Source organism: Rhizopus delemar, genomic scaffold (assembly GCF_000149305.1).
Source record: "Rhizopus delemar RA 99-880 supercont3.20 genomic scaffold, whole genome shotgun sequence".
Classification (NCBI taxonomy): Eukaryota; Fungi; Mucoromycota; class Mucoromycetes; order Mucorales; family Rhizopodaceae; genus Rhizopus; species Rhizopus delemar.
This window is the reverse complement of record NW_027137846.1, coordinates 427,228-453,791: the sequence shown is the minus strand read 5'-3', so window position 1 is coordinate 453,791 and position 26,564 is coordinate 427,228. Positions and strand designations below refer to the sequence as shown.

The window sequence follows — 26,564 nt, the reverse complement described above, 5'->3', positions numbered from 1 at the left end:
CTATTAGCGCACACTTTTAAGTAAAAACTTTATTGTAAAACATCGGTCCCAAAATTGTACAAGTGTAGTCAGCATTTGTAATCGGTCATAACTCCATCCAAAATGACGTTATCACCAACTGAATAGTACAAACGAAAGCCAAGAATCTATACTTTCGAATGATGTACAACATGTTGTAGCTTATTTATCATTCTGGTATCGATAAATCTTACAGAAGCAAAAAATGCAAAACACTTGTACAATTTTGTAAGCTACTGTATAAATACTTGCCTTCAATTAGAGTAGTTTTTACTTTAATTTAAACTGAAATAAAGATCAGTCTCAAAAAGTACCTACACTGCTCTTTGTTTTTGCTTTTATCTCTTGCTTGGTTATTATTACTACTATACGACACCATGAGTTACGATTCAAACGCTGGTCCTTCTACTAGAGACAATGATATCGCTCTTCCAGATGCTGAACATTTTAAAGACATGATTCGAGCTAGGCTAGCAATGGATAAAAATACGCAAATGGTCATTGCTGAAAATCAAACATATCGTCCCAAGAACACGACTGCTGCTTATAAATCTAAGCAAAGAGAATGGTTTGTAAGTTAAAGCTATACAGTGGGTGAAAAAACTCTAAAAACGTCAGATACTTTTTCAGTTTTTAGCTTCTGTGAGCATGCAGAGTGACTTAGATCATGCAAAAACTTTATGGCATACTTGTTGGGCTGTCTGTTACATTTTATGAAAGCTTTAAACTCAGATCATTATTTAGCAGTCCGCAAAAGCGATGGAAGCGTTGTGAGTTTATTTTTAGAGTTTTTTCCCTTTACTTTTATTATATTATAGATGACTTAATACCGAGTAGAACCACCTTTGGTATTAGTTACTGCCTTAATACGTGCAGGCATAGTGTCAATATACCTTCTGCAAACTTCTTTATCAAAGGAGTTCCATTCCTTTTCAACTCTTTCCCACAATACATGAACATCTTTGGCTTTCTTGTCATATAATGATAGCTTCAACTTCAAATGATGCAAAAGATGCTCAATAGGATTAAGGTCAGGACTTTGAGCTGGCAAGTCATCAATGTAGTTCACTCCGTTCGCTTTTACCCATTGGATGGTTGAATTGGAGCGATGATTTGGGTCACCATCGTGCTGAAAATATGCAGTAGACCAATCCATATCATAGTACTCCATTGTTTCCCGAAGCGTTGTGTCTAATATATGTTGGTAAAGATCTGAGTTTATAGTTCCATCGTATATTTGACATGCATACCCGGGTCTCTAATACGTCTTGCACCCCCACATCATCAAACTACCGCCCCCAAGCTTAACAGTTGCGTCGATATGGTGAGGTTTAAGAACATCCCCTGATCTTGATCAATAGTACTTACACCTGTCAGAGCCCCAAATGTTCACTTTTGTTTCATCAGAAAACATTACGCGTCGCCAGTCATCTGTAGTCCAGTTTTGGTGCTTCTTGGCCCATGCTAGCCGTCTCTTCATGTGTTTTGCGGTTAAAAAAGGATTTTTGACCTTAATCGCAGCAAAGAAGTTCATCGATTTCAATACGTTTATAGCTGTTTTATATGATGTGTAATATCCAGGCTCCATGAGTTTGTCATGTACTTCCCTTGCAGTCTTGAGTTGGCCTTGTAAAGCCTGAAGTTTGATGAATCTCTTCGTCTGAGCGGACACAACCATCGGTCTACCACCAAGTCCACGCTGTCGGTTTGGGAAAAACTTGTTTGCATAGTTATTAGCTGTTGCATACGTAACCCCAAAACGGTTTGCAACCTCCACAGAGCCTTTTCCAGCAAGTAGAGCGGACTTTATATCGTTTTTGATGTCAGCCGAGAGAGATTTAGGCACGATTGAGGTGTTTAAGATATCTAAAAATTATATGGAAAAAATTAAGAAAAGAAGAGAAAAATGACTCCCTTTATTCTTTCGGAGCCTTTATGAGTCATAATATGTCATTAAAAGTCTGCGAAGTCTGTCGGTCGGTCCGTATAGCCGACATTTATGGAAGTGAAAAAACTCTAAAAATAAACCAGTCTTCCTTTAGCGGTTGTTTTCGGATGAATAATTACTATCTGAGATTGAAAAATTATCATACTATTTGTTACTCTTACTGCTACATATATGCAAAATTTCAAGGCGATATACCAATTTGGTAGAACATAACAACCAAAAACGCTGATAACGTCATAACGTTTTTAGTTTTTTCACCCACTGTATGTTATAAAGCTTGTTTGGGTGATGATTTCTAAAATTGTTTGAAATTGAAAATAGGAATGGTGCGCCAACAGTAAAAAAGTTGCGGATGGTGCTATTGTTTATGACGCAAAGCTAGCTTTCTTTCTCAATGACTATGTTTTGACCCGTGGAAACAAATTCAAGAAAAATACAGATGGATCACCCGCACCATTGGGTAGGGAATCAGTCCTTGCTTATGTAAAAGCTGTGGTTGATTTATACCATCAACAGGTAGAAGCAGGATTCAATAAGCATACAATGGCAAGAGGTCCTATCGTGAAGCCCTTTCTTGACACTCATACCAAAAAAGAAACAAGACGCAAAAGAACCGAATATGAGGACCGTGGAAAAAATACTTTGAATGATGGATATACAGATCAAGAATTGCTTCGAATCAATCAGTACTTTTTGGTCCAAAACAACATATTTTCTTTGAGAAACAAATTCTGCTTTTCTATGAGTCATGCCATGCTTATGCGTAGCGAAACTGCTCTTGGAACACAGCTGCCAGATTTTTTCATCATGGAACTCAAAAACCAAGGCCTCTCCTCTTGCTTTGCTATCGTAGCCACTATAACATTTGGTAAGACTAATAAGGATGGCAAGATTCAATATGGTTCTGCTCTTCCCCATAGGGATGTTGAAGTTTGTCCACAAGTGTCGTATTTTCCTTATTAAATACTCAAATGTCGTGTGAGATTACTTAAGATCTCCATGTCATATAATTTAAAACTACCTCTATATAACACTACGTGTTATATAGCCATCAGTACTCATAAACAACTTTAGTAATTTACATTGCGCAACTTCGGTTCTTCAATTATTAATTTTATAAAATCAGACGCAGTTTGTATTTAATGAGCTCTCTCTCCTGTCTTCACTCAATAAAGAGGTTCAAGAGTCTCATCGATTATCAGTTTCCCTTTTACACTTTACTTTTACTTTTAATCGACTACAAACTACTCACCAATATCACAGTTGATATGGGTGTCAAGCTTACGATGGATAGTAAATTCAGAGGTTTACCAGCAAATGGTGAGATATTTGGTACTTATAATATAGAAACAGTAGGAAGTCAATAGCTAACAACTACTATTTACAGTAGGTGGAAAAATGGTCCGGATGTTTTTAGAATATTCACAAATATTACTGTATCTTTACCAAAACTCAATCAAATGAAACGAAACAAACATTATTTTGAAGAGAAAACATTACTTTATCTTTAGTAAAAATTTGATACGTCACACAACATTTCAAAGGGAGCCACAAAAGATCAAACATTTGAGCAACATCCGGACCATTTTTCCGGGTGCCTCATAAGATTTTAATTACCAAGATTGTTCAATGCCGCTGACTCAGAAGTCATCTCTTCCGTTTCAGATAATTAATAATACATTGGATTCATATGAATAATAAAAAAAAATATAAATGTCTATATTTTTTTTGCTGATTTAGCATACGTTCGTCTTCTTCCGTTATTATTGCTGTTTTATATAAACATGGTTCGCTCTTTGCCTTTGGATGTACAAAATAACATCAATTCCTTACTCAAATCTGGTCACCCTTACTCGTCAATCATAGAACGAGTACCTGGAGTCAAGAAAAGCACCATCAATGACTATAGGCGAAGATGGTTTTCAAACATGAGGCCCATTAAATCAGGCCGTAAGTCCGAAATTACTGCTACTACCAAGCTCTACATCAGACGGTCAGTCATAACAGGTAAATTAAAGACCGGGAAGGATGTACAACGATATTTATGTGATATTGGATGCGTAATTAGCTACTCTGCTTGCTTAAAACTTTTAAAATCGATGGGATTCCAGGCCCGTATCAAGAAGCACAAGCCGTTTTTAAAGGCTATTCATATGAAAAAGCGACTTGCATGGGCCAACGCCCACAAGGATTGGACAAAAGATGATTGGCGTCGTATGATATTCTCAGACGAGACTAAGGTAAACGTTTGGGGATCAGACGGTGTGAAGTACTACTGGAAGAGACCAGATCACAAGCTCCGATTCCACCATCTTGACTTGACAGTAAAAGGAGGTGGAGGCAGTGTTATGATGTGGGGATGTATTACATACAATGATCCTGGGTATGCTTGTCGTATTTATGATGGAACAATGAAGAAAGAGGATTATGTACAGTAAGGGACAAAATCAGTCCGTTTTTTGGTTTTTTCGCAATGCCTCTCCGAGAATTACTTTTAGAGCTCCGCCTTGCTGACACTAAATTTGCACGTAAACTAGACAAAAATGTTGGTGTAATCTAATTGCTTCTAGCTGCATTTCTTCTGTAGTTATGGCGGAAAAAGTGATTTTCCGTGATAGCTGCTAACGCCCAATTTTGCATTAGGTCCCGTATCTCCAGAAACAGTCACTGGACTGACTTGAAATTTAGTTTGGTATGTCTTATGACGTCAGTGAACGCTTACGCGTTCTCATATTTTAGCTCATTTTATTTTTTTACATTTTTTCTTTTTCCCCGTTTACCTCATCTCAGATTAGCCAAACACGCCATGACAGCAAAGAATGCCGACAAACATGCCCAAATTGAAAACATGATGAACCACTCCATTCCATGGGATGTAATTCAAAAGAAAGTAGGCTGTGGAAAGTCCATGATTCGAAGAATTTCAAGGAAAACCAAGATGCAGTCAATAAATAGCGCGGGTAGACATCGTTTACTCACACCTAGGGAGGAAACCAAAGCAGCTAGAGACATAAGACTAGGCTTATCTAAAAGCGCAGCTGATGCCTCCTTTGGCGTTAAAAAACCAGATCGATCAGTCAATCCAAAAACAATTACTCGTACTTTCAAACGCAAAGGTCTAAAATCGGCTAAAAAGAAGACGGCACTTCCACTTAATAATGACAGGCAAAAGGCGCGATATGATTGGGCAAAGGCTCATAAAGACTGGTCCGAGACTGATTGGGAACGCGTTGTCTTTTCTGATGAGACAAAGATCCAAAAAAGAGGGTCTAATGGTCTATAATACGCTTGGAAAGAGAATAATGCACCTTATCGAGACCATCACTACAAGAAGAAACATGCTTATGGAGCAGGCGGGATTATGCTTTGGAGTTGCATAACTATACATGGAGGGGCTACATGTCCTGGCTACAAAGCAATGTAAATGGTGAGCTATACACGTCAGTACTTGAGGAGGAATACAAGGAAACATTGAAGTACTATGGCCTGCAAAGTAGTGACATGATCTTTCAACAAGATAATGCAAGCATCCATTGTGCTTCAGCTCCTTCAAAATGGTTCCAAAAGAATAAGGTTAAGCTACTGAGTTGGCCAGCATACTCTCCTGACCTTAACCCAATTGAAAATGCATGGGCCATGCTTAAAAAGAGGGAACAGATGACAAGACCACCCCCTTCCGTGATTGAGGCTGACCAAGCATTTTTTGACCGGGTTTCGAAGCTTTGGTATGACCTAGCAACTCCAGAGTACTGTAGAAACCTTATTCACTCCATGCCCCGTCGAGTTCGGGACGTAATCCAGCGTAAGGGCCGTGATACCAAGTACTAATTAAAATTCAAAGAAATAAAAATCCGTTATTTTCAATATATCTTCTCATAACATATCGGAAACTAAAAAATACCAATCCCGCCAGGTATTGCCAGATTCGTTGAAAAAAGAGGTAAATTTTTTGTCAGCAAAGCGGAGCTCTAAGTATAATTCCCGGCGTGGCATTGCGAAAAAACCAAAAAACGGACTGATTTTGTCCCTTACTGTACATATATTGGATACAACGCTAATGGACACCCTAAATTACTACAATTATGATCGTAAAACCATTTACTTCCTGCAGGATAACGATCCGAAACATACGTCGAAGGTTGCAAAAGCTTGGTTTGAAGAAAACAACTTCGATAGCAAGTCTATTTATAGTTGGCCTGCTCAGAGCCCCGATCTAAAACCGATTGAACACATTTGGCATCACCTGAAGTTAAAATTAAGTGCGTATGAAAGCAGAGCTAAAGGCGTTCATGAACTATGGGATCGAATTGAAGAACAATGGGCGACCTTTACAAAAGATGATTGTAGAAAGTACAGTGAGCGACAAAACTGTCCCAATGTTTTGTAGTTTTCTCTTTTATGGCCTGTAGCGTTATGGTTATCAGATTAATTTATGGCTTGTTGTATATCATTCGATAGCCAAAGTTGAGATATTTGCAGATAAAAATTTGAGAATTAAAAGGAGATAGTACTTCAAAACTAGTGAATGAGTCTCTATGTAACCTCTTTATTAGATTTCAAGACGAGAGAGAGAACCCATTTAATCAAACTACGCCTTTATATAGGAAATAAAATTATTCAGGGACCGAAGTGAGTTCAAGGTCAATTTTAGTATTGAACTTGAATAATATAAATATTGTATATGGTTAATATCGTAAATGAGTCTTAGAGAATATGTAATATATAATATTATGTATTCAGTACTTGTTATTTTTTATATAAGATTTGAGTAATCTCATACGAATAATAAGTATTTAATGGGGTAAATACGACAAAAGTCTTGTAGAAGTAAACAACATATAGCAAAGACCGATTAAAGTGTCACAAGTAGAGATAGAGGGGATGGAAAACAAGCGGTGCATTGGGACAGTTTTGTCACATTTTCAAAAAAATATAAAATGGTTTATTTATTTGATATTAATAGTCAGTCCAGCGTCCTTTGTTCTTGATACATTGTTTTATACGCTTAGGCATTGATTCTATAACCTTTTGACACTCTTCTGGCTTCATTAAGTCGTACCAAACTTTAGTTACTCGTTCGTATAATTCATTCATGCCTTTTGGTGCTGTTTCATAATCATTCAGCCTTCTCTTTAACAATGACCACATATTTTCAATTGGATTGAGGTCAGGGGACTGTGCAGGCCACTCCAGGATGTTGTAGGGTTGGTCTTTAAGGTATTCTTTGACTAGTTTGGACGTATGCTTAGGATCATTGTCATGTTGAAAAACCACCTGATGACGTTCGAATCCTAATTTATCGATGCTAAACTCGATAGTACGCTCCAATTCATCTTCCAAAATCTCTCTGTACAATTCTTTATCCATATTACCATTGATCTTGCACATCCAACCGACTCCTGCATAGGTAATGGCGCTCCACAGCATAATACTGCCTCCACCATGCTTAACAGTCATCTTCACATGATGAGATTTCAAGCTTTCCCCTGATCGGATCCAAGCCCAGGTGCGTCCATCTGAATTGAATCTATTTATTTTCGTCTCGTCTGACCAAATAACGCGTTTCCAGTCATCTATAGTCCAGTCCTTGTGAGCCATACACCAAGAAAGCCTCTTACGGATGTTTTTAGCACTAAGCAAAGGCTTCTTCGGCTTCTCAATCGCACCAAGGCCGGCCTTACGAAGGGTTCTGCGCACTGTCACAGCACTTACTTTTCTTCCAATATCCTTTTCTAACTCTTTAGCCACCTTTGCTGCACTTGACATCCGGTTTTTCGTCACTTGGCGGACACAATAACGTTCATCAGCTGCCGATAAGACCTTGCGTCGGCCGCCTTTTGGCTTTCCAAGTCCAAAGCAATGGGATTTTCGGAGTCTCCCAACCGTACTCTTGCTTAAACCAGTAGAACCTTCCAATTCCCGAACCGACTTACCTTGTTTAAGTAGAGAAATTGCTTGAACAACTGTTTCTTGAGAGGCTTGTTTCATGTTGAGATATAATGGGCGAGTAATAAATCAGTAGGAGTTTAAAACATTAGCAGTGAGTAAAGATCATCCTAGAGACATACAATGCGCATTTGTAAGCAGTTTGGTACCTCTATGCAACTTGTGGGTCGATATTTTATCATATTTTATATTTTTTTGAAAATGTGACAAAACTGTCCCAATGCACCGCTTGTTTTCCATCCCCTCTATCTCCACTTGCGGCACTTTAATCAGTCTTTGCTATATGTTGTTTACTTCTACAAGTCTTTGGCTATCGAATGATATACAACAAGCCATAAATTAATCTGATAACCATAACGCTACAGGCCATAAAAGAGAAAACTACAAAACATTGGGACAGTTTTGTCGCTCACTGTAGATAGTATGCCTGATCGTTGTAGAGCTGTAATTGCTGCGAAAGGCGGTCATACAAGATATTAATAAAATAATCCACATAGTGGAAAAATGGTTCCAATGTCGGTTTTTGTATTTAGTCTTAATTTTTTCCCGATTGTGTAACGGTTCAGGCAAAAACTTTTTGCATTAATATTAGCTTGAAAGGCGCTACAAAATGCATGTTTTTGTGAGCCGCTACTGTTTGTAGTTCAAAAGATATAAAGCTTTAAAGTTGCAAGTTGAAAACATTGGAACCATTTTTCCACCCACTGTATGTCTACGGCTAACGCGAAACACATGCGTCCCTAGTTCAGTCAAGATCAAAGGCTCGACTTGGTGTCTCAACCACTATAGGAGGAGATAATGTGACGTGCTTATCGGAATCTAGAGAATCAGAGAAAGAATTAAAATATCTGACAGCTAGTGGCAATAACAGGAGACAACTAATATGAAGATTACCACCTTACTATTACACTACCTCAAAAAATTGTTCATTTTGAACCGCCTTTTACACATTTCATACTGAATCTGCTTCGCATAATCTCCAATCCGCACTCAACATAAACCATTATGAAGCACTGCTTCTCAGCTATTTACTACACTGTAAGCATATCACGTGCTGTGCGTGAAGGCTGGAAAATATCCAATCAAAAATCAAAATCAAAATGAACAATTTTTTGGTTTTTTTTTGAACATGAACTAAATTTACGCCTATGTTCCCAGATAACGTAGGACTAACTCGGGCATGTTATCATAATTTTTATCCGTGGCTGCTTTTGCTATTCTAAGGCGGTCCTGGTCGATTTTAGGTTTTTTTGTTTTTCCATTGTAATCTCTCATTGCTCCATTTCAACATTTCAAGTAATGGTAAATTGCGAAATTTCAGAAACCCAACGAAATGCAATTGTTGGTCGTACCTACAACAATCTCAGTTTCCTCCGCTTCAGCTCCTAATGTGATAAATGCTCTCAGAGCCACGCTTTATTTTTAATATATATAATAATCAACCAATAAAATCCCTTTCTTCCCTATATCTTTCAAAGCCGCGTATCGTGGAGAAAATTATGAGTGGTATCAACAATGACGTTAATCAACAACAAGAACAAACACAAGTCCCTATCTACACCAGGGACGATGTCACAGCCATTCTCAGGGAATTTGAGAGGCAAAGAGATGAACAGAAAGAGTTTAGTTACAAGGGAAAACAAGTACCAGAAGGTATCCCAGAGATTTTGGACGCAACACCAGCCTCTGATCTTAAGGACGATATTAAACGGTACAAAAAGCAAATACCAAGATACAATCATGGAGAGTGGACAAAGAACCAACAAATTAACAAAGAGTTTATTCCTGACCTCAAGAAGTGGAAAGTGGCCACACACCAAGTCGTCTCCTCCATTTTCAAGCTTGCAGAAGGAGCTAGACTACAAGCAAGAGCGAGTACAGAGATCTTTGAACTTTTAGAAACAATCGAAGATAAGTTACAATTTAGGAATGAAGACCAACAAACCTTCATTACAGCCATGTCACAAGCAGCAAAGCTGGCAGTCTTTGGGTTTACCCAAGCAAGGAACTTGGATCAGGACGCCAAGGAGTATGCAACCAAGGCGCTTAGATTACCAGCAAGCCTTAGACACGTGGAACAAGAGGAAGACAGTAAGTCAACAAACCTTTTTGACACAGACTTTATCAAAAGTCTCCATGAAGCTAGATTTGCTCAGAGAGTCGTATCAGCAGCCGCTAACAACAACAACAGTAGAGGACGAGGTTTCTCACAGAGAGGATATGGTCGTGGATCGAGACCTTTCGGCAGGTCCAATTTTGGAAATTTTCAACCAAGAGGACGAGGCCGTGGAACCTTTACGCCCTCTACAATCAATCACAATTCCGCAAACAGCTACAACGACAATGCAACAAACCAGCAATGAGTATAACTCCGCAGTATCATCGATGCAACAAGTTGCAACTAACACTAAACAATCAACTGAATCAAATATCACCAATACTACAATCACCACCACTGCCACTACCACAACAACCTCTACCAAATCAATCTCTGAATCGAGAGAATCAGAAAGTACCACCATTACCACACATAAGCTATTCGATCCCGGAAGATGGAATATTACCGAGGGGACGTATTGCGAAGTTCTACCACAATTGGACAAAGGTGACCACTCATCCTTGGCCATTAAAAATAGTCAAGGAGGGTTACAGAATACAATTTTTGACTCAACCAATACCTTGGAGGACAGTTCATCACCCAGTCAACCAATTGGAACAGCACGAAACAGAATTAGCGATACAGAAATTCTTGACAGCGGGGATCATAGAGAGGAGCAACAACCCACAATTCTCCAACCAGTTTCTCTCGAAGTTCTTCACCATCCAGGAACCAACCAAGAGGAGACCAATCTTGGATTGCAAAAGATTAAACCAGTTCATACAGGTCCAGCATTTCAAGATGGAAGGCGTACTCGCCTTAAGAGAACTCATAGAAAAAGGCGACTACATAGTAAAATTAGATCTAAAAGATGCTTACACTGTAGTTCCAATCCATCCAAGTTCAAGACCATATCTGGCATTTCAGCATCAAGGAATTACATACACTTACAAGGCACTAAACTTTGGGTTAAATATAGCACCAAGAATTTTTTCAAAGCTACTAAGATACGCCCTAGAACCTTTGCGAAAAGAAGGTATTCGATTGGCCTATTTTCTAGACGATATTTGCATACTGGATCAAGAGAAGGAGCGGTTGCAGAAGTCAGCGGACAGGATCATGACACATCTAGAGTCGTTAGGCTTCATAGTGAACAGAAACAAGAGTGTATTAACTCCATTGCACATTCAGGACTACCTGGGATTCACATTCGATACCAAGAAGATGACAATCAAGGTACCGGAGAAGAAGATCAAGAACCTGAGACAAAGACTCAAGCAAGCGCAACAGGGAGCCAAGAGATCATGCCGATGGATGGCCAGCCTAATGGGGAAGATGACAGCAATGATACCGGCAGTAGCGGAAGCCCTTCTGCACATCCGTTATCTGCAGAGAGATCTAACAAGATCGTTGATGGGAAATCACTGAAATTGGGAGAGTCCATTCTTGTGGTCACCCCAAGCGAAGGAGGAAATAAACTGGTGGCAGACGTGTCTGACCGTGAAGAATGGATTACCAATCAGACAAATACAGATGACGGACCCATCGATAACTATATACACGGACAGCTCCGACACAGAATTGGGGGTGGCATCACCATTAATAAAGACGCACGGATTCTGGACAACGGAAGAGAAGGAGTGGTCCATCAACGTAAGAGAGCTGATGGCCATTTATTTTGCGCTAAAGCTCCATGCACCAAGGTTCAAAAGCAAGACGATAAAGGTACAGTAGGTGGAAAAATGGTCCGGATGTTTTTATAATATTCACAAATATTACTGTATCTTTACCAAATCTCAATCAAATTAAACGAAACAAACATTATTTTGAAGAGAAAACATTACTTTATTTTTAGTAAAAATTTGATGCGTCACACAAAGCCTTAAAAAGAGCCACAAGAGATCAAACATTTTAGCAACATCCGGACCATTTTTCAGGGTGCCCCATAGAATTTTAATTTCCCAGATTGTTCAATGCTGCTGACTCAGAAGCCGTCACTTTTGCTTTAGATGGTTAATAATACATTACATTCATATTAATAATCAAAAAAAAACTATAAATATCTACATTTTTTTGCTGATTTAGCATACTTTCTTCTTCTTTCGTTATTATTGCTGTTTTATATAAACATGGTTCGCTCTTTGCCTTTGGATGTACAAAATAACATCAATTCCTTACTCAAATCTGGTCATCCTTACTCATCAAGCATAGAACGCGTGTCTGGAGTCAAGAAAAGCACCATCAGTGACTATAAGCGAAGATGGTTTCCAAACATGAGGCCCCTTAACTCAGGCCGTAAGTCCGAAATTACAGTTACTACCAAGTCCTACATCAGACGGTCAGTCATAACAGGTAAATTAAAGACCGGGAAGGATGTACAACGATATTTATGTGATATTGGATGCGTAATTAGCTACTCTGCTTGCTTAAAACTTTTAAAATCGATGGGATTCCAGGCCCGTATCAAGAAGCACAAGCCGTTTTTAAAGGCTATTCATATGAAAAAGCGACTTGCATGGGCCAACGCCCACAAGGATTGGACAAAAGATGATTGGCGTCGTATGATATTCTCAGACGAGACTAAGGTAAACGTTTGGGGATCAGACGGTGTGAAGTACTACTGGAAGAGACCAGATCACAAGCTTCGATTCCACCATCTTGACTTGACAGTAAAAGGAGGTGGAGGCAGTGTTATGATGTGGGGATGTATTACATACGATGGTCCTGGGTATGCTTGTCGTATTTATGATGGAACAATGAAGAAAGAGGATTATGTACATATATTGGATACAACGCTAATGGACACCCTAAATTACTACAATTATGATCGTAAAACCATTTACTTCCTGCAGGATAACGATCCGAAACATACGTCGAAGGTTGCAAAAGCTTGGTTTGAAGAAAACAACTTCGATAGCAAGTCTATTTATAGTTGGCCTGCTCAGAGCCCCGATCTAAAACCGATTGAACACATTTGGCATCACCTGAAGTTAAAATTAAGTGCGTATGAAAGCAGAGCTAAAGGCGTTCATGAACTATGGGATCGAATTGAAGAACAATGGGCGACCTTTACAAAAGATGATTGTAGAAAGTATATAGACAGTATGCCAGCTAGAATCAAAGCTGTGATTCAAGCAAAAGGGGGATATACGGACTATTAATAGATATTATGAGGCACCCTGAAAAATGGTCCGGATGTTGCTCAAATGTTTGATCTCTTGTGGCTCTCTTTGAAATTTTGTGTGACGTATCAAATTTTTACTAAAAATAAAGTCATGTTTTCTCTTCAAAATAATGTTTGTTTCGTTTAATTTGATTGAGATTTGGTAAAGATACAGTAATATTTGTGAATATTATAAAAACATCCGGACCATTTTTCCACCTACTGTATATACAGACAACAAAACTTCAATAAAGTACACAACCAAGGCAGGAGGTACTGCCTCACCAATCCTTCAGGATACTGCAATAAAGATCCAGGATATATGCAACCAATTTCAATTGAAGGTGATTTACCAGCATATACAGGGAGTGAAGAATGTGGAAGCGGACAAGTTGTCCAGAAAAAAGATACCTTTATACGAGAGAGCTCTGCCCAACAGAATCTTCAAGGAAATACAACATTATTGGGGACCTATAAAAGCGGATGCATTTGCCACCAGACAAAATAGCAAATGCAAGAGATATTACAGTTACATGCCGGATCCGGAAGCAACAGGAATAGATGCACTCCAACAGAGATGGCCGAAACGGGGAGCATATTGTTATCCCCCTTGGAAGATGATCCCAAGAGTACTTCAATTAATCAAGACTTAAAAACTGAAGAAAGTAATCTTGATAACACCGGGGTGGCCGACCCAGCTTTGGTTCCCCATGATTCTGAGGATGACACAACTCGCTGCTCCAGTACACTTCCAACACAAGTACCTGAAATTAACCGTTTGGCTATTATCAGGGGAGCAAGAAATAAACAAGGTTTGAATACGGAAGAAGCAAATTATTTAGAAAGAAGTATTCGGGATAGTACTGCGAGAGCATACGATAATGGTTGGCTGAAGTGGGTGACTTGGTGCAAGGAGAATCAGGCGAACTATGATGCATATGATGTAGATAACGTACTCAAGTTTTTGGTAGCACACCAAAATTATAGCACACAACACCTGAATACATTACGATCTTCTGTGGCATCAGTGTTCAGATACCCACACCCGGATAAACCACCGATTGCATCCAATCTAAAGATCCAAGACTTTTTTGCAGCAAAAAGAAGAAAAACAGTAAAAGTTCCATCCATCGTACAAATGGAAACCTGGGATACGGATATACTGGTACAATATATCAAGCAAAATTGGCGGGTAAATGAGAACTTAACCTTGGAGGAATTGCAATTGAAGACAATGGCCTTATTATGTTTGACAACGATGGCAAGATCCAGATCGGACATGGGACGTTTAAGGAAGGAAGATGTTATTTTTCGTTACGACCAGAACAAAAAGATAAAAGGTGCTATTCTACATTTCAGAGAAGCAAAGGAGACACAAGTAAAATCAGTAACCTTGGGGGTGATTGAGGATGAAGAGATGTGTCCTGTCGTTACCTCACTATACTTCGTACAAAGAACAACAGTTTTGCGAGCCTGTTTACCAAAAGATCATACATTGTTTCTGGCATACATCAATGAAGGATCAAAGACCACCTCAATAAGGCCATCTACTCTGTCAAACTGGATGAAAAGGTTAATGCAGCAAGCTGGTATAACCACTGAATATAAGGTTCACTCAATTCGAGCTGCAGCAAGTACAAAAGCAATTGAAAAAGGGAATAGCATCCAAGAAGTCAAAAAACATGCCAATTGGAGTCTCAACACAAATACCTTTGAAACATTTTATTACAAGCCGTCATCTGCAAAGTCTACTAGTACAAAGATCACTGTTGTAAACATAGTTATTTTCTATAAGATATCAGTTGTATTAAAATAATAACGATACACAAAGATTAAACTATGATTGAACAATTCCACACTTTTCCAAATTTAGAACAATAAGATCAGTATTTGCCATCCTAGCGAGTCTAATCAATTGTCAACCCCAAAAGTAATTACAGTAGGTCAAAAAACTGCTGCAAGGAATTGCAAAATTCCGGTTTTACAGCTGGTTTTCCATGGGTACTGCACCAAACTATCCCAAACCTTGACTGTTTGTACCTCAATAGAAAGTGCATTTATTCGTCGATTATCGGATATGGGCAATGGTTATTGGTGGAATTTGAGATCGCTAAAGGTAGTATTATGAACATCCGACATTTTTTACTTGTTCACATATGTTTTAAATGACGAATTTTAATACGACCCAACCGGTTGCTATCATAATTTTTCACATTCTTGACATGATTAGAATGATGCCAGTATATAAAAGCGCTTACAATTCCTTTATTTTAAATTTTATATTTCCTTACTTAAATTATTTCTCTTTTTTACCTTATTACCAATCGCATGCCTAAACGACTGCCAGAAGGAAAAGTAGACGATCTCAAGCAAGCATTAACTGGATCCACATCAACGTACGATATTGCTAAAGAAATTGGAGTACATGAATCAACTGTCAGTAGATACTCTAGACGGTTGTTTCCAAATAGGACAAAAAGCATAGGTGGTAGACCTACAGTAGTCTCCAAAGTGACGAAGCGGTTAATAAAAAGAAAAGTCATTGAAGGGGTTTTAAAGACTGCCAAAGAGGTACACCGGGAGCTGGTTCAACTTGGCTACGATATCTCATACCAGTCAGCAATTAACGTACTGAAATCAATGGAGTTCCATTCTTCAATAAAAAAAAGAAGCCGTTTTTGACAAAAGCTCATATGCAGTGTGGAATAGGCGTGTTATTTCTCTCGATTAATAAAAGTAATAAAATAAGTCGAAAAATCGATGAGTCTCTTGAACCTCTTTATTGAGTAAGGACGAGAGAGAGAGCCCATTCAATACAAACTACGTCTTAGAATATAATAATGTGATTTAGGGTCCGAGGTAGTACGGTATAAATTGTGTGGGCTGTTTATCGTATATAGCACTTTGGGCTATATATGATATACAGTCAAATTATTAGTTGAAGAATCTTTTGAGTGATCTCACACGACATTAAGAAAATTATTAAGGTAAATACGACATGCAGCATCGATTAGAATGGGCCAAGAAGCATCAGGATTGGACAGTAGAAGAATGGCGAAAAGTCGTCTTTTCTGATGAAACCAAGATCAACGTATGGGGCTCTGATGGCTGTAAGTATTATTGGAAAAGACCAAATGATCCTCTTCAACCGCATCATCTAGAACTTACAGTCAAGCATGGAGCAGGCAAATTGATGATGTGGGGCTGTATAACTTCTGAAGGACCAGGATATGCTTGTCAAATTTACGATGGGAACATGAACGCGAATGTTTATCAGCATATATTGGACACTACGCTTCGTGATACTATGCAATACTACAATTTCAACTGGTCCAACGTTTACTTTCAGCATGATAATGATCCAAAACACAAGGCAAAATCTACAATAGACTGGTTAGATAATCATCAAGTGCGGTATATTAGCGATTGGCCAGCTCAGAGTCCGGACTTAAATCCAATAGAACACGTATGGCATCAATTGAAGTTGAAGCTCAGCTGTTACGAACGTAGAGCAAAGAATACGGATGAGCTTTGGGAACGAGTAGAAAAAGTATGGAATGGCTTTGACAAAGATCTTTGCCAAAGGTATATCGATAGCATGCCGGCAAGAATTCGAGAGGTTATTAATAAAAAAGGAGGGTCAACTAAATATTAATAAATAAATTCATTCCGTTCAAATTTTCGTTTTTCCAAATTTTCAAATTGCGCATCTCATACTTCCTTCAATACTTATCCAATAGGGCTTAAACTCTTTCGGATTTCTCAAGACATGTAGAAGATTTACTATGTGGGAACAGAGGCAGTTTGTGCCATTGTAACAGGATGTGCGCTACAAAAACCAAGAAAAATGGATTCCTTGCAGCAGTTTTTTGACCTACTGTAGATCAAAGTTAACTGACTGGTTATTATTTCTATTGTTCAACTTCAGATGCATATATTAGAACATCGACAAGCTTTAGCTTAATCATTGGTTCTTCAGCACGACATCGTTGCCGAGTCTATATCTTTTATATCTACGCTCACAAAGAATATAAATAGATGCCAACTTTTTATCCATTAAACGGGGCTCTTTTGCAATATAAAGAAATCTGCAATAAAGAAGGATTTTAATTTTATATTGCTGCTATTGTTTTTTTGTTTAATTTTTTATTTAATCTTACGATTAAAACAATCACAAATTCAATTTTATCAACGGAGAATCATATGACATTAGGAGCTGAAGCGGAGGAAACTGAGATTGTTGTAGGTACGACCAACAATCAAAGCGTTTCCGAAGCAGAAGCGAATAATGTGATAAATGCCCACCCTTGGTATAAATTCTGGAAGTAGTTATTATTTAGTTTATTAATCATCCCTCCCAAAAAAAAATTGAATTTATTATATTTATATGCTTAACATTGAAAGATATAGGGAAGAAAGGGGTTTTATTGGTTGATTATTATACAGTAGCGGACAAAACTGGTGCACAAAACTTTTTTTCAGCTATAAGCTACCATTACTTGCTCATTACAGTTGCAATATCTATGAAACTATATCAGATAGAAGGCGTACTAAATGTTGCAAATTGTGCAAAGTTTAATCATTGCATTGCCAAAAATGAGGGAGAACCAAGCTTTTATTTATAAGAATAGATATTTTTAAAAAAAATCATAAAAGTGATTAAAACCTAAAAGTTCGTATAATTGCCTCGTCTTTTGATAACAGCAGCAATTCGTTTTGGCATGCTTTCATAGTATGGCTGCATATCACTTTCAGTAAAAGAGTTCCACTCTTTATCAATTCTTTTCCAGAGATCGTCTATGCTTCTTGGTGTGGTATCGTATTGAGACAGCTTTGACTTTAACTGTCGCCAAACATGTTCAATAGGATTTAGATCGGGACTTTGTGGCGGCCAATCTTTTAATACCGATATCCCATTATCAGATAACCAGTTAGTGGTATGCCTTGACTTGTGCTTTGGGTCATTGTCATGTTGAAACAAAACATCACAATGTTTCAAACCATAATATGCTAGGCTTTCTTGATACGTAGTAGACAAAATATGGGTGTATAATTTTGAATTCATTGTGCCATCATATACTCGACAAGCATATCCTGGTCCTCGAGATGTAATACAGCCCCAAAGCATAACAGATCCGCCGCCATGCTTCATTGTTTGATTAACATGAAATGATCGCCAAGGTTGATCGACTTGCTTCCAATAGTAGCGTATACCATCGGCACCCCAAACATTGATTTTGGTCTCATCGCTGAAGATCACAGACTTCCAGTCCTCTACAGTCCATGATGCTTTGTCGCGACACTACTTCAATCGCTTTTTCTGGTTTGTATAGCTGATGAAAGGCTTGTACTTCTTAATTCCAGACTTGAAGCCTATCTTTCTAAGAAGCCTTCTGACCGACCGTTTGCTAATACTGTATCCTAAGGACCTCAAAAAGAGCTGAGCATCAGAAGCTGTGCGTAAGAGTCCTTGTCGAAACTTTAGACGGATGATTGCATTAGTTATTTTTTTAACTACGACTGGTCGACCACCACGGTTACGAGCCTTGATGTTCTTTTCTTCCTTTCTTATCCTGTTGATCGTCCATTTAGAGACTCCTGTTGTTCTAGAAATATCCATTGTCGTACGACCTGAGCGTATTCCAGATTTCACAGCTTCTCTTTTATCGTTGCTGATTTTTTTGGGCATAGGGTGCTGGTACTTTGTTAAAATGAATAGGGTAAAAATAAGAAGTAAAATTCATAGAGAGATACAAATTAGGCAAGGTTTATATATTTTTTAAAAGCTATTGGAATGCACTAGTGTATTATAAAATTTTACAGCAAACTAGAAAGAAATGGGTAGATTTGAAAGAAGGCTAGACAAGTACTACATTTTTGGCGAAAATTGAAATATTCAAAAAATCACTAAAAATGACCTTATTCCTGAAGGATGTCCGGCACAGTTCCGGTTTACCTAGCATAATGCATATTTTAGACTGCCTTTCAGATGGTATATGCCACAAATGTCGCAGACATATAGCGGAGATGCAATGCTGATTTTAATTTTTGTGCACCAGTTTTGTCCGCTACTGTATACAGTTGTTGGAATAATTGTTCGAATGTTTTGCAATTTTATACGTTTTGCTTTGTATCTCTGCAGTCAGATACGATAGAGCTACGTACGATACCTCATTAAAAAGCGACAGCTTTCGCATATAGCATATAAAAAGCTAGGGGTCTGGAATTATTTCCATATATAGTAAGACCAAATTGCGTCAAGCATATGCATTCGAACAATTTTTCCAATTGAATCATCTTTTATTTAATACCGTGTATGACCGCCTTTAGCTTTAATAACTGCTCTACAACGAGCTGGCATACTCTTGATATATGCTTGGCATTACTCTTTGGTAAAAGAAATACATTCTTTCTCGATTCTAGACCAGAGATCATGCAGTCCTTTATCCCTATCTTCATCTAAGCTCAGCCTCAGCTTTAAATGGTGCCAGAGATGCTCTATAGGATTCAAATCAGGACTTTGAGCAGGCCAACTGAAAGTATGCTCTTCTTTTAACCCATTTTCCTTAAACCAAACATGAGCAAGCTTTGATGTGTGCTTAAGATCACTGTCGTTGAAGTGTTTTAAGTATAAAAATATGAACAAAGAAGAATTAACGAGACCGAACAATAGTTCTAAAGTCGAATACTTTTATTAAAGAAAGATTCCAAGGCTATTTATATTAGTTGAGCAAGACCTGAGATTAAATGACAAGAGATAGTTACGACCGATATGATTTGACATGTATAAGAAAAATTTTATAAACTGATGTAAATAATCAACTGTTGAGGTGAAAGTGAAACTTGGCTGTTCAGGGCAGTTGGTAATTATCAGGATCTATTCTTATTCAAACTCATTTGTAAAGATTTAGCTTAGAATGATAAGACTGTTATCTTATTGACATGTCAAAACATGACATTGCCCCCTTCCAGGTTGTAATTATCTTTTCTGGAATTAATGTGGCAAGTAAAAAGATGTTTGTTTAACTGAATGTCAAAATGAGGTTTGAGATGTCAAGATAAGCTCTATTTGTTGTAAGAAATAGGTGCTTGGTAGGGTGAAGTCATATAACGTATAGTGGCTCTTTATATAAACATATAAAGTATAGTGTTCAAGAATGGAACAAAGCATTTAGGCGATAATAAACCCTAAACAGGAATTTATTGCTAAAGTGATGTTTGTCTGTAAATGTGACTGCGTACAAATGTGCAAATTGAAAAATATTAAGGCATGAGAAAAAAAATTCATTTTTTGCTATCCTTGTAAATATTTTATAATTGCGTTATTTGCTGGTAACATATATGTATAGTTAATGAAAGTTGGGTGGAAGAAGGTCAATGTGTTAACGTCTGTTTCTTTTAGAGTTAGTTACATTGCGATGCACATTTTTTCTTTTCTTGGTTGTATCTTTTTTAGGAACAAGTTGAACCTCGCGCGCTGGTTCTTGTTCACTTATACGTGACCAATACTTTTGGATCGGTCTGTAATCATGGAAATGACTAGCCGGTTCCCAAGTGTCATCTTCTTCTCCATAACCTTTCCATCGAACTTTATATAAGTAATTACCCGGTGATCCCTTATGGTGTAAAACTGCCTCAACATCGTATGATTCAGATTGATCAGTATTGGATAAGGATACTTCCTGGGAAATAACCTTTATTTGCGATGGAGGTACATCTCTTGGTAAGAGTGCTCCAGTTGCATCAACCAACACGTATGAACCACCTTGAGTTTTTCTTTTGACAGTGTAATTACCAACGTAGAGGGGATCACTTTTTGCAACACGGTTTACATTCTTGAGCGTGACTTGACTACCAGTGGGGATATCGGTTAGAATTCTGTGAGTTTGGTTGAACTTGTCTCGAGACGCAGCTTGTGAAGTTTTTATTTTTTCACGAATAGCAGGTAAGACAGTGTCATTAAACTCGTTAATTCTAGTTTCTAACTGTTTCATTGTTTCAGGCGATTTAGTTTTGTCCAGCACGTTATTATAATCCTTGTTTTCATTGGGACGTCTTGCAAACATCAATGAGAAAGGTCTAGTGCCGTGTAAAGCTGTATGCGTATTGTTGAGGGCTTCTTGGGTACTGTCAACATACAAGTCCCAATCCTCAGTTCTGCCTTGTAATCTTTTGTGCAAAATATTTTTTGCTTTGCCAATCCATCGTTCAACTATACCGTTAGCCCGGGGATGATAAGCTGATATGAGACGATGATCAATACCGGATGATTCAACATACAGTCTGACGATTTCATTGACATACTCAGTACCATTATCACTTTGGATAATTTTTGGTCGACCAAAGAGCGATAAGATACTCCTTAATGCAAGTGCAATAGTGAGAGAGGATTTATCGGGCAAGGCTTTGAGTACACAATATCGTGTAAAGACGTCCACTACCAGAAGGATGTATTGATTACCTTGTACTGAAGTAGGGAAAGGTCCGGCTGTGTCGATACAGATGTGATCCCAAGGTGCATCAGCATAGATTGAGGTCAAGGGATTGTATCCGTGCTTTGCGATATTGAATTTTTGGCAATCAGGACAACTACGTATTATTTCAAGCGCATCTTCCTTGAGCTTTGTCCAGTGAATACCATCGCTATGTAAAGCTGTTACGATTGCTTGAGCTCCACGGTGTCCTTCTAAGTGTGTATCCATGAGTAGCTTTTGTCTGTCTTCTGGTGCTGGGGTCATCAAGTCAGCAGGCATCATCATTCTGGATGTAAGAATTGATCCGTTAGAATTGATAATTTGTGAAGTGACAATTGTTTTGATGGTTTTATTATCCCCCTCCAGCGTTTTTTCAGGTTCAAAAAGACGCGACAAAGCATCTGGCAGAATATTTTGAATACCAGGTCGATGGATGATTTTGAAGTTATAATCCAGTATAGTATCCAGCCAATTGATCATCATAGCGTTAGCTACAGGCTGAGTGTGGAGATAAGTCAGGGCCTTGTGATCAGTGTATAAGGTGAATGGGTTACCCCACAAAAATGGATGAAACTTCTTTAGTGCAAATATCACTGCTAATAGCTCACGTTTAGTGGTAGAGTAATTCTTTTCAGATGTAGAAAGTGAGCGTGCCATGAAACCGATATATCGAGTCTCATTTTTGACAACTTGGTAAAGAACAGCACCAATTGAATAGTTACTAGCATCAGTAGCAACGTAAAAAGGTTGTTCTAAATCTGGATGATGAAGAAGTGGCGCAGAAGACAATAATGCCTTGATCTTTTCAAAAGCACTTTCTTGTTCAGATGTCCAAAGTTTATCAAGTTTACCTTCGAAACGTAATTTGTCCAAAGGCGCAGTGACTTCAGAAATATTTGGCAAGTATTTTCGGAAATAATTTACCAGTCCTAAAAAGCGTTGAATCTCTTTTCCAGATGAAGGTCTTGGCCAAGTCAAAGCGTTTGTAACTTTACGAGGATCGAGTCGAGACCCTTTGGCATCAACACAGAAACCAAGCAAGTAAACAGTAGACTGCGCAAAATGACATTTGTCTGGGTTAAGGATCAAGTTCACTTTAGTTAATCTCTGAATTATGTTTTGCACATGTGTGATGTGTTCCTCATAAGACTTGGAAAATATGATGATATCATCAACAAAAGCCTGTGCATAAGGTAAATCACGTAATACAATATTAATCACTCGCTGATAACGGGAAGCAATATGTTTCAATCCAAATGGACAACCTCTAAATTGGTATTGTTGACCTTCAAAAGTGAATGTGGTCTTAACACGATCAGGTTCGTAGATTTGGAATCGATGAAATGCTTGTCGAAGATCAAGAGTGGTAAAGATAGTTGATCCTTGTAATTGATCGAAAATCTCTTCAATCTTTGGAATAGGATGTCTATCGTTTGACACGAGAATAGAATTTAACAAGCGAGGATCGAGACAGGGTCGATGTCCTGTGAGATTACCAAGCAAGTCTTTCTTAGGTGCCAATGTTAAAGGAGAATTCCAATCCGAATTAGGTGATGCACGTTCAATAACTTCATCCTTTAACCAAGTGTCAATACATTCACGCATGATTGGTAGTAATTTAAAAGGAGTACGATATGGTGCACGGTAAGCGGTTTTTCCTTTAACAGTATCTAAACGTATAACTGACTCGGGTACAGTACAGAATGAATTCTTTGGTATTAAGGCATTTTGATCAACAAATGGTTTAATAGCATTATGGAAATGAACTTGTTGCTCACGTGTACCGTAAGGAGCTTTGTTAGGTTCAGGTGTATCATCCGTAATCTCTTTGTCAATAACTGGTGCAAGATTAGGATGTCTGATGGCTAAGTTGGTAACAAGAATGTTCAACTTGTGCATTAGATCTAATCCTATTACAACTTCAGTATCCAAGGAAAGAGGAAGGACTTCAAAAGAATGGGATGTATGAATAAGATTATTATCATTATCACCGTAAATAACACTTAATGGAAATTTGGTTGTACCGAAACGTTTACTAACATTATCACTTGTAGCAAGTATAACGGAACCAGATACATTTCTATCAATTGCAATATTATATTTATTAACAAAATTGATGTCTATCGTGCTAAAGGAGGAACCACTATCAACCAGGGCCATAGTGTTCACGTTCTCTATTGTGATAGGTACAATTAAAGAATGGTTAGTACTTTTAAATACTTCATTCAGTTTTGTTAATTTCTTACAATCATAGTTGACTGGATAGCCCTCGTCATCTACGTCCATCAAGTTGCTATCACCACTAGACACCTTAGAAGATGCCTGTTGTGGCCTAGCTTGAGGAGTGATGGTGAGGTTGAGCTTGCTACCATTAGAACTTGAAGTAACCAAGCGAGCAGAACGAATGGCTTTACTCGGACCATAATGGGGCTTGTCACGAGGACAGCGAACAGCGTGCTCTTTTGACCAAGGGACATTACCCAAGCAACGATAACAATTCTTGGCAGCAGAGACAAAAGACACTGGTGAATTGGTGATAGTGGGGGAAGGGCTCACCGATGAAGAGCTTTGGCTCAACAAATTCTTGTACTTGTTGCACTTGTCTGTAGGATGGTTGGCCAGACCATGGATGGCGCAATGAAATTTGTTTTTGTTGTTGCCAGGGGGAGAGGACTTCTTAGTTATACCCTGTAAGTTGCTCAACAAATGTGAGTTCCTAGGGTTGTACTTAGATGCCTCTGTTCCATTTGCAGAGAGAGACAAAGATGAAGACTTGACGGAGACGGAGTCTTGACGAGGTGATGGGCTGACCTCGGAACACAAGTTGGATGACAGTACCACTCTGGCCTTGGCAGCGACTTTTGCGACAGAATCTTGCTGATCTCTTCCTAGGTTCAACAAGGAGCGAGAGACCTCTTGACGCAAAAATGCTGGTAAGGCTCGTTTGTATATGGAGGCAGTCTTAATGTCATCATCCCACTTTGCTGCCCTGCGAATTCTTTGGAATCGATCGGTGAAGGCTTCGATGGATTCTGTTGACACCATTTTGAGTGATAAGAGCTGGTCCATATATTCTAGCTCTTGTGCTACGTCCTGTGCAGCGTACGTCTTGACTATGATCTTTCTTACTTCAGACCAAACCAAGTTGCGACCTTTTAGTACTTCGTTGAACCATGATCGTTGATCCCTGTTCATTTTGATGGGAACCAGACGAGACCAACTAGTGTCGATAGACAAGCCATTAGATTCAATTATCAATGAAAAAGTGTCAAGCAAGTCTTCCACTGAATCATGGACATCAGCATCTTTTCTCCAGACATTACCACGCCACTGCCATACTGGGAGATCCGATGGGATAAGGTGGTTCAAACGAGGAGGATGATTTCTGTTTGAGAGATCAGCACTAAAGGAAGCCTCACTAATAGCAGGAGGAGGAGGGACACAAAACGCTTGAGCTTCATCAAGGAATTTGATGCAGTTTTGGATGTTTACTGCTCTCTCCTGCAACTTCAACAAATCTTCTTGTGCAGCACCAGCCACAACAGCACGAGCTATTTGCTGTCTAAGATTTTCCAAAGTAACCCTTAGATTCATGACGGCGTCCACAGGAGAGTCTTCCATTTGAGAACTTTCTACAGTAGTAGGTGTCTTTCCCACATTGTCCATTTCTATGTCCTCATATACTTCAGCGTTCTCTTGTACGCTCTTGTTAGGTATAGCACTTTCATTAAGCACAGATAATTCATAAGTTTGCTCTTTTTCTGTCATATCTTGATTATAGCCAGTAGTTCAGAATTCGTTAAAAAAAAATGAAGTGTTTTAAGTATAAAAATATGAACAAAGAAGAATTAACGAGACCGAACAATAGTTCTAAAGTCGAATACTTTTATTAAAGAAAGATTCCAAGGCTATTTATATTAGTTGAGCAAGACCTGAGATTAAATGACAAGAGATAGTTACGACCGATATGATTTGACATGTATAAGAAAAATTTTATAAACTGATGTAAATAATCAACTGTTGAGGTGAAAGTGAAACTTGGCTGTTCAGGGCAGTTGGTAATTATCAGGATCTATTCTTATTCAAACTCATTTGTAAAGATTTAGCTTAGAATGATAAGACTGTTATCTTATTGACATGTCAAAACATGACAGTCGTGTTGAAAATAAATAGATTCCTGTTGGTAACCATAGTACTTCAGACTGTGCATCAGTGTAGTTGACAGGATATGAACATAATCTGATGCTTTCATAGTACCATTCTCAATTGCGCAGCCATATCCAGGACCATCCCACGTCATACAACCCCAAAGCAGCACACTGCCAGCTCCTCCTTTGACTGTAAGGTCAAGATGATGAGGCTGCAATTTGTCACCAGGTCGTTTCCAAAAGTACTTACATCCATCTGAACCCCAAACATTAGTCTTGGTCTCATCAGAAAACACCATACGTCTCCAGCCATCTTCTGTCTAATCTTTGTGAGCTTTAGCCCACTTTAGTCTAGCTTCCATGTGACATTTTTGAGGAGAGGCTTTTTTTCTTAATTTGGGCATTGAATCCCATGCTGTGAAGCATTTTTACTGTACCAAAATAGCCTATCTTGTGACCAATACTGTTTAAATATGGCCATACGCTCTTTGCAGTCTTAAGTGAACCATTTACAAGCTCTCTCTTCAGGTAATTCTTTGTTGTTGAGCTTATAGTAGTCTTTCTACCAGCATGACCTCGAGTACGTTTCGGTGTATACAAGCCCTTGTGCTTGCTCAAAGTGGACCTTGATACTCCTGGAACACGTTTCATAATTTCTGAGTATGCTAAACCCTTTTTCAACAGCGACCGGATGCTTTCTTGCTTGCTACGAGATAAAGTATATACCATGATATAAAGAAGTATAGGCTGTACGAGATAGATGGGAAAC

General features: G+C 38.4%; 12 protein-coding genes across 12 annotated transcripts; 7 read left to right on the top strand and 5 right to left on the bottom strand.

Moving 5' to 3' along the window:
* Positions 1-395: 395 nt before the first annotated feature.
* On the top strand, positions 396-664 carry RO3G_16549 (uncharacterized protein; the record flags this gene model as incomplete). The annotated part of the gene is made up of 2 exons (XM_067671133.1): positions 396-590; positions 656-664. 2 exons carry the CDS (start codon positions 396-398, stop codon positions 662-664), a joined length of 204 nt encoding a protein of 67 aa, XP_067527234.1.
* Positions 665-841: 177 nt separating this feature from the next.
* RO3G_16548 (uncharacterized protein) lies at positions 842-1,696 on the bottom strand (the record flags this gene model as incomplete). Its single annotated transcript, XM_067671132.1, has 2 exons — positions 842-1,209; positions 1,387-1,696. 2 exons carry the CDS (start codon positions 1,694-1,696, stop codon positions 842-844), a joined length of 678 nt encoding a protein of 225 aa, XP_067527233.1.
* Positions 1,697-2,509: 813 nt separating this feature from the next.
* On the top strand, positions 2,510-2,929 carry RO3G_16547 (uncharacterized protein; the record flags this gene model as incomplete). The annotated part of the gene is made up of 1 exon (XM_067671131.1): positions 2,510-2,929. One exon carries the CDS (start codon positions 2,510-2,512, stop codon positions 2,927-2,929), a length of 420 nt encoding a protein of 139 aa, XP_067527232.1.
* An 821-nt stretch (positions 2,930-3,750) lies between these two features.
* RO3G_16546 (uncharacterized protein) lies at positions 3,751-4,404 on the top strand (the record flags this gene model as incomplete). The annotated part of the gene is made up of 1 exon (XM_067671130.1): positions 3,751-4,404. The coding sequence occupies one exon, from the start codon at positions 3,751-3,753 to the stop codon at positions 4,402-4,404; it is 654 nt and encodes a 217-aa protein (XP_067527231.1).
* Positions 4,405-6,922: 2,518 nt separating this feature from the next.
* On the bottom strand, positions 6,923-7,954 carry RO3G_16545 (uncharacterized protein; the record flags this gene model as incomplete). Its single annotated transcript, XM_067671129.1, has 1 exon — positions 6,923-7,954. One exon carries the CDS (start codon positions 7,952-7,954, stop codon positions 6,923-6,925), a length of 1,032 nt encoding a protein of 343 aa, XP_067527230.1.
* A 1,457-nt stretch (positions 7,955-9,411) lies between these two features.
* Positions 9,412-11,773, top strand: RO3G_16544 (uncharacterized protein; the record flags this gene model as incomplete). Its single annotated transcript, XM_067671128.1, has 4 exons — positions 9,412-10,003; positions 10,044-10,862; positions 10,990-11,046; positions 11,202-11,773. The coding sequence occupies 4 exons, from the start codon at positions 9,412-9,414 to the stop codon at positions 11,771-11,773; spliced, it is 2,040 nt and encodes a 679-aa protein (XP_067527229.1).
* A 366-nt stretch (positions 11,774-12,139) lies between these two features.
* On the top strand, positions 12,140-13,193 carry RO3G_16543 (uncharacterized protein; the record flags this gene model as incomplete). Its single annotated transcript, XM_067671127.1, has 3 exons — positions 12,140-12,738; positions 12,928-13,014; positions 13,175-13,193. 3 exons carry the CDS (start codon positions 12,140-12,142, stop codon positions 13,191-13,193), a joined length of 705 nt encoding a protein of 234 aa, XP_067527228.1.
* Positions 13,194-13,750: 557 nt separating this feature from the next.
* Positions 13,751-14,989, top strand: RO3G_16542 (uncharacterized protein; the record flags this gene model as incomplete). Its single annotated transcript, XM_067671126.1, has 1 exon — positions 13,751-14,989. The coding sequence occupies one exon, from the start codon at positions 13,751-13,753 to the stop codon at positions 14,987-14,989; it is 1,239 nt and encodes a 412-aa protein (XP_067527227.1).
* A 1,182-nt stretch (positions 14,990-16,171) lies between these two features.
* RO3G_16541 (uncharacterized protein) lies at positions 16,172-16,920 on the top strand (the record flags this gene model as incomplete). The annotated part of the gene is made up of 2 exons (XM_067671125.1): positions 16,172-16,758; positions 16,914-16,920. The coding sequence occupies 2 exons, from the start codon at positions 16,172-16,174 to the stop codon at positions 16,918-16,920; spliced, it is 594 nt and encodes a 197-aa protein (XP_067527226.1).
* A 919-nt stretch (positions 16,921-17,839) lies between these two features.
* On the bottom strand, positions 17,840-18,325 carry RO3G_16540 (uncharacterized protein; the record flags this gene model as incomplete). The annotated part of the gene is made up of 1 exon (XM_067671124.1): positions 17,840-18,325. One exon carries the CDS (start codon positions 18,323-18,325, stop codon positions 17,840-17,842), a length of 486 nt encoding a protein of 161 aa, XP_067527225.1.
* A 2,230-nt stretch (positions 18,326-20,555) lies between these two features.
* On the bottom strand, positions 20,556-25,313 carry RO3G_16539 (uncharacterized protein; the record flags this gene model as incomplete). The annotated part of the gene is made up of 1 exon (XM_067671123.1): positions 20,556-25,313. One exon carries the CDS (start codon positions 25,311-25,313, stop codon positions 20,556-20,558), a length of 4,758 nt encoding a protein of 1,585 aa, XP_067527224.1.
* A 463-nt stretch (positions 25,314-25,776) lies between these two features.
* Positions 25,777-26,524, bottom strand: RO3G_16538 (uncharacterized protein; the record flags this gene model as incomplete). Its single annotated transcript, XM_067671122.1, has 2 exons — positions 25,777-26,115; positions 26,228-26,524. The coding sequence occupies 2 exons, from the start codon at positions 26,522-26,524 to the stop codon at positions 25,777-25,779; spliced, it is 636 nt and encodes a 211-aa protein (XP_067527223.1).
* Between the last annotated feature and the right edge of the window lie 40 nt (positions 26,525-26,564).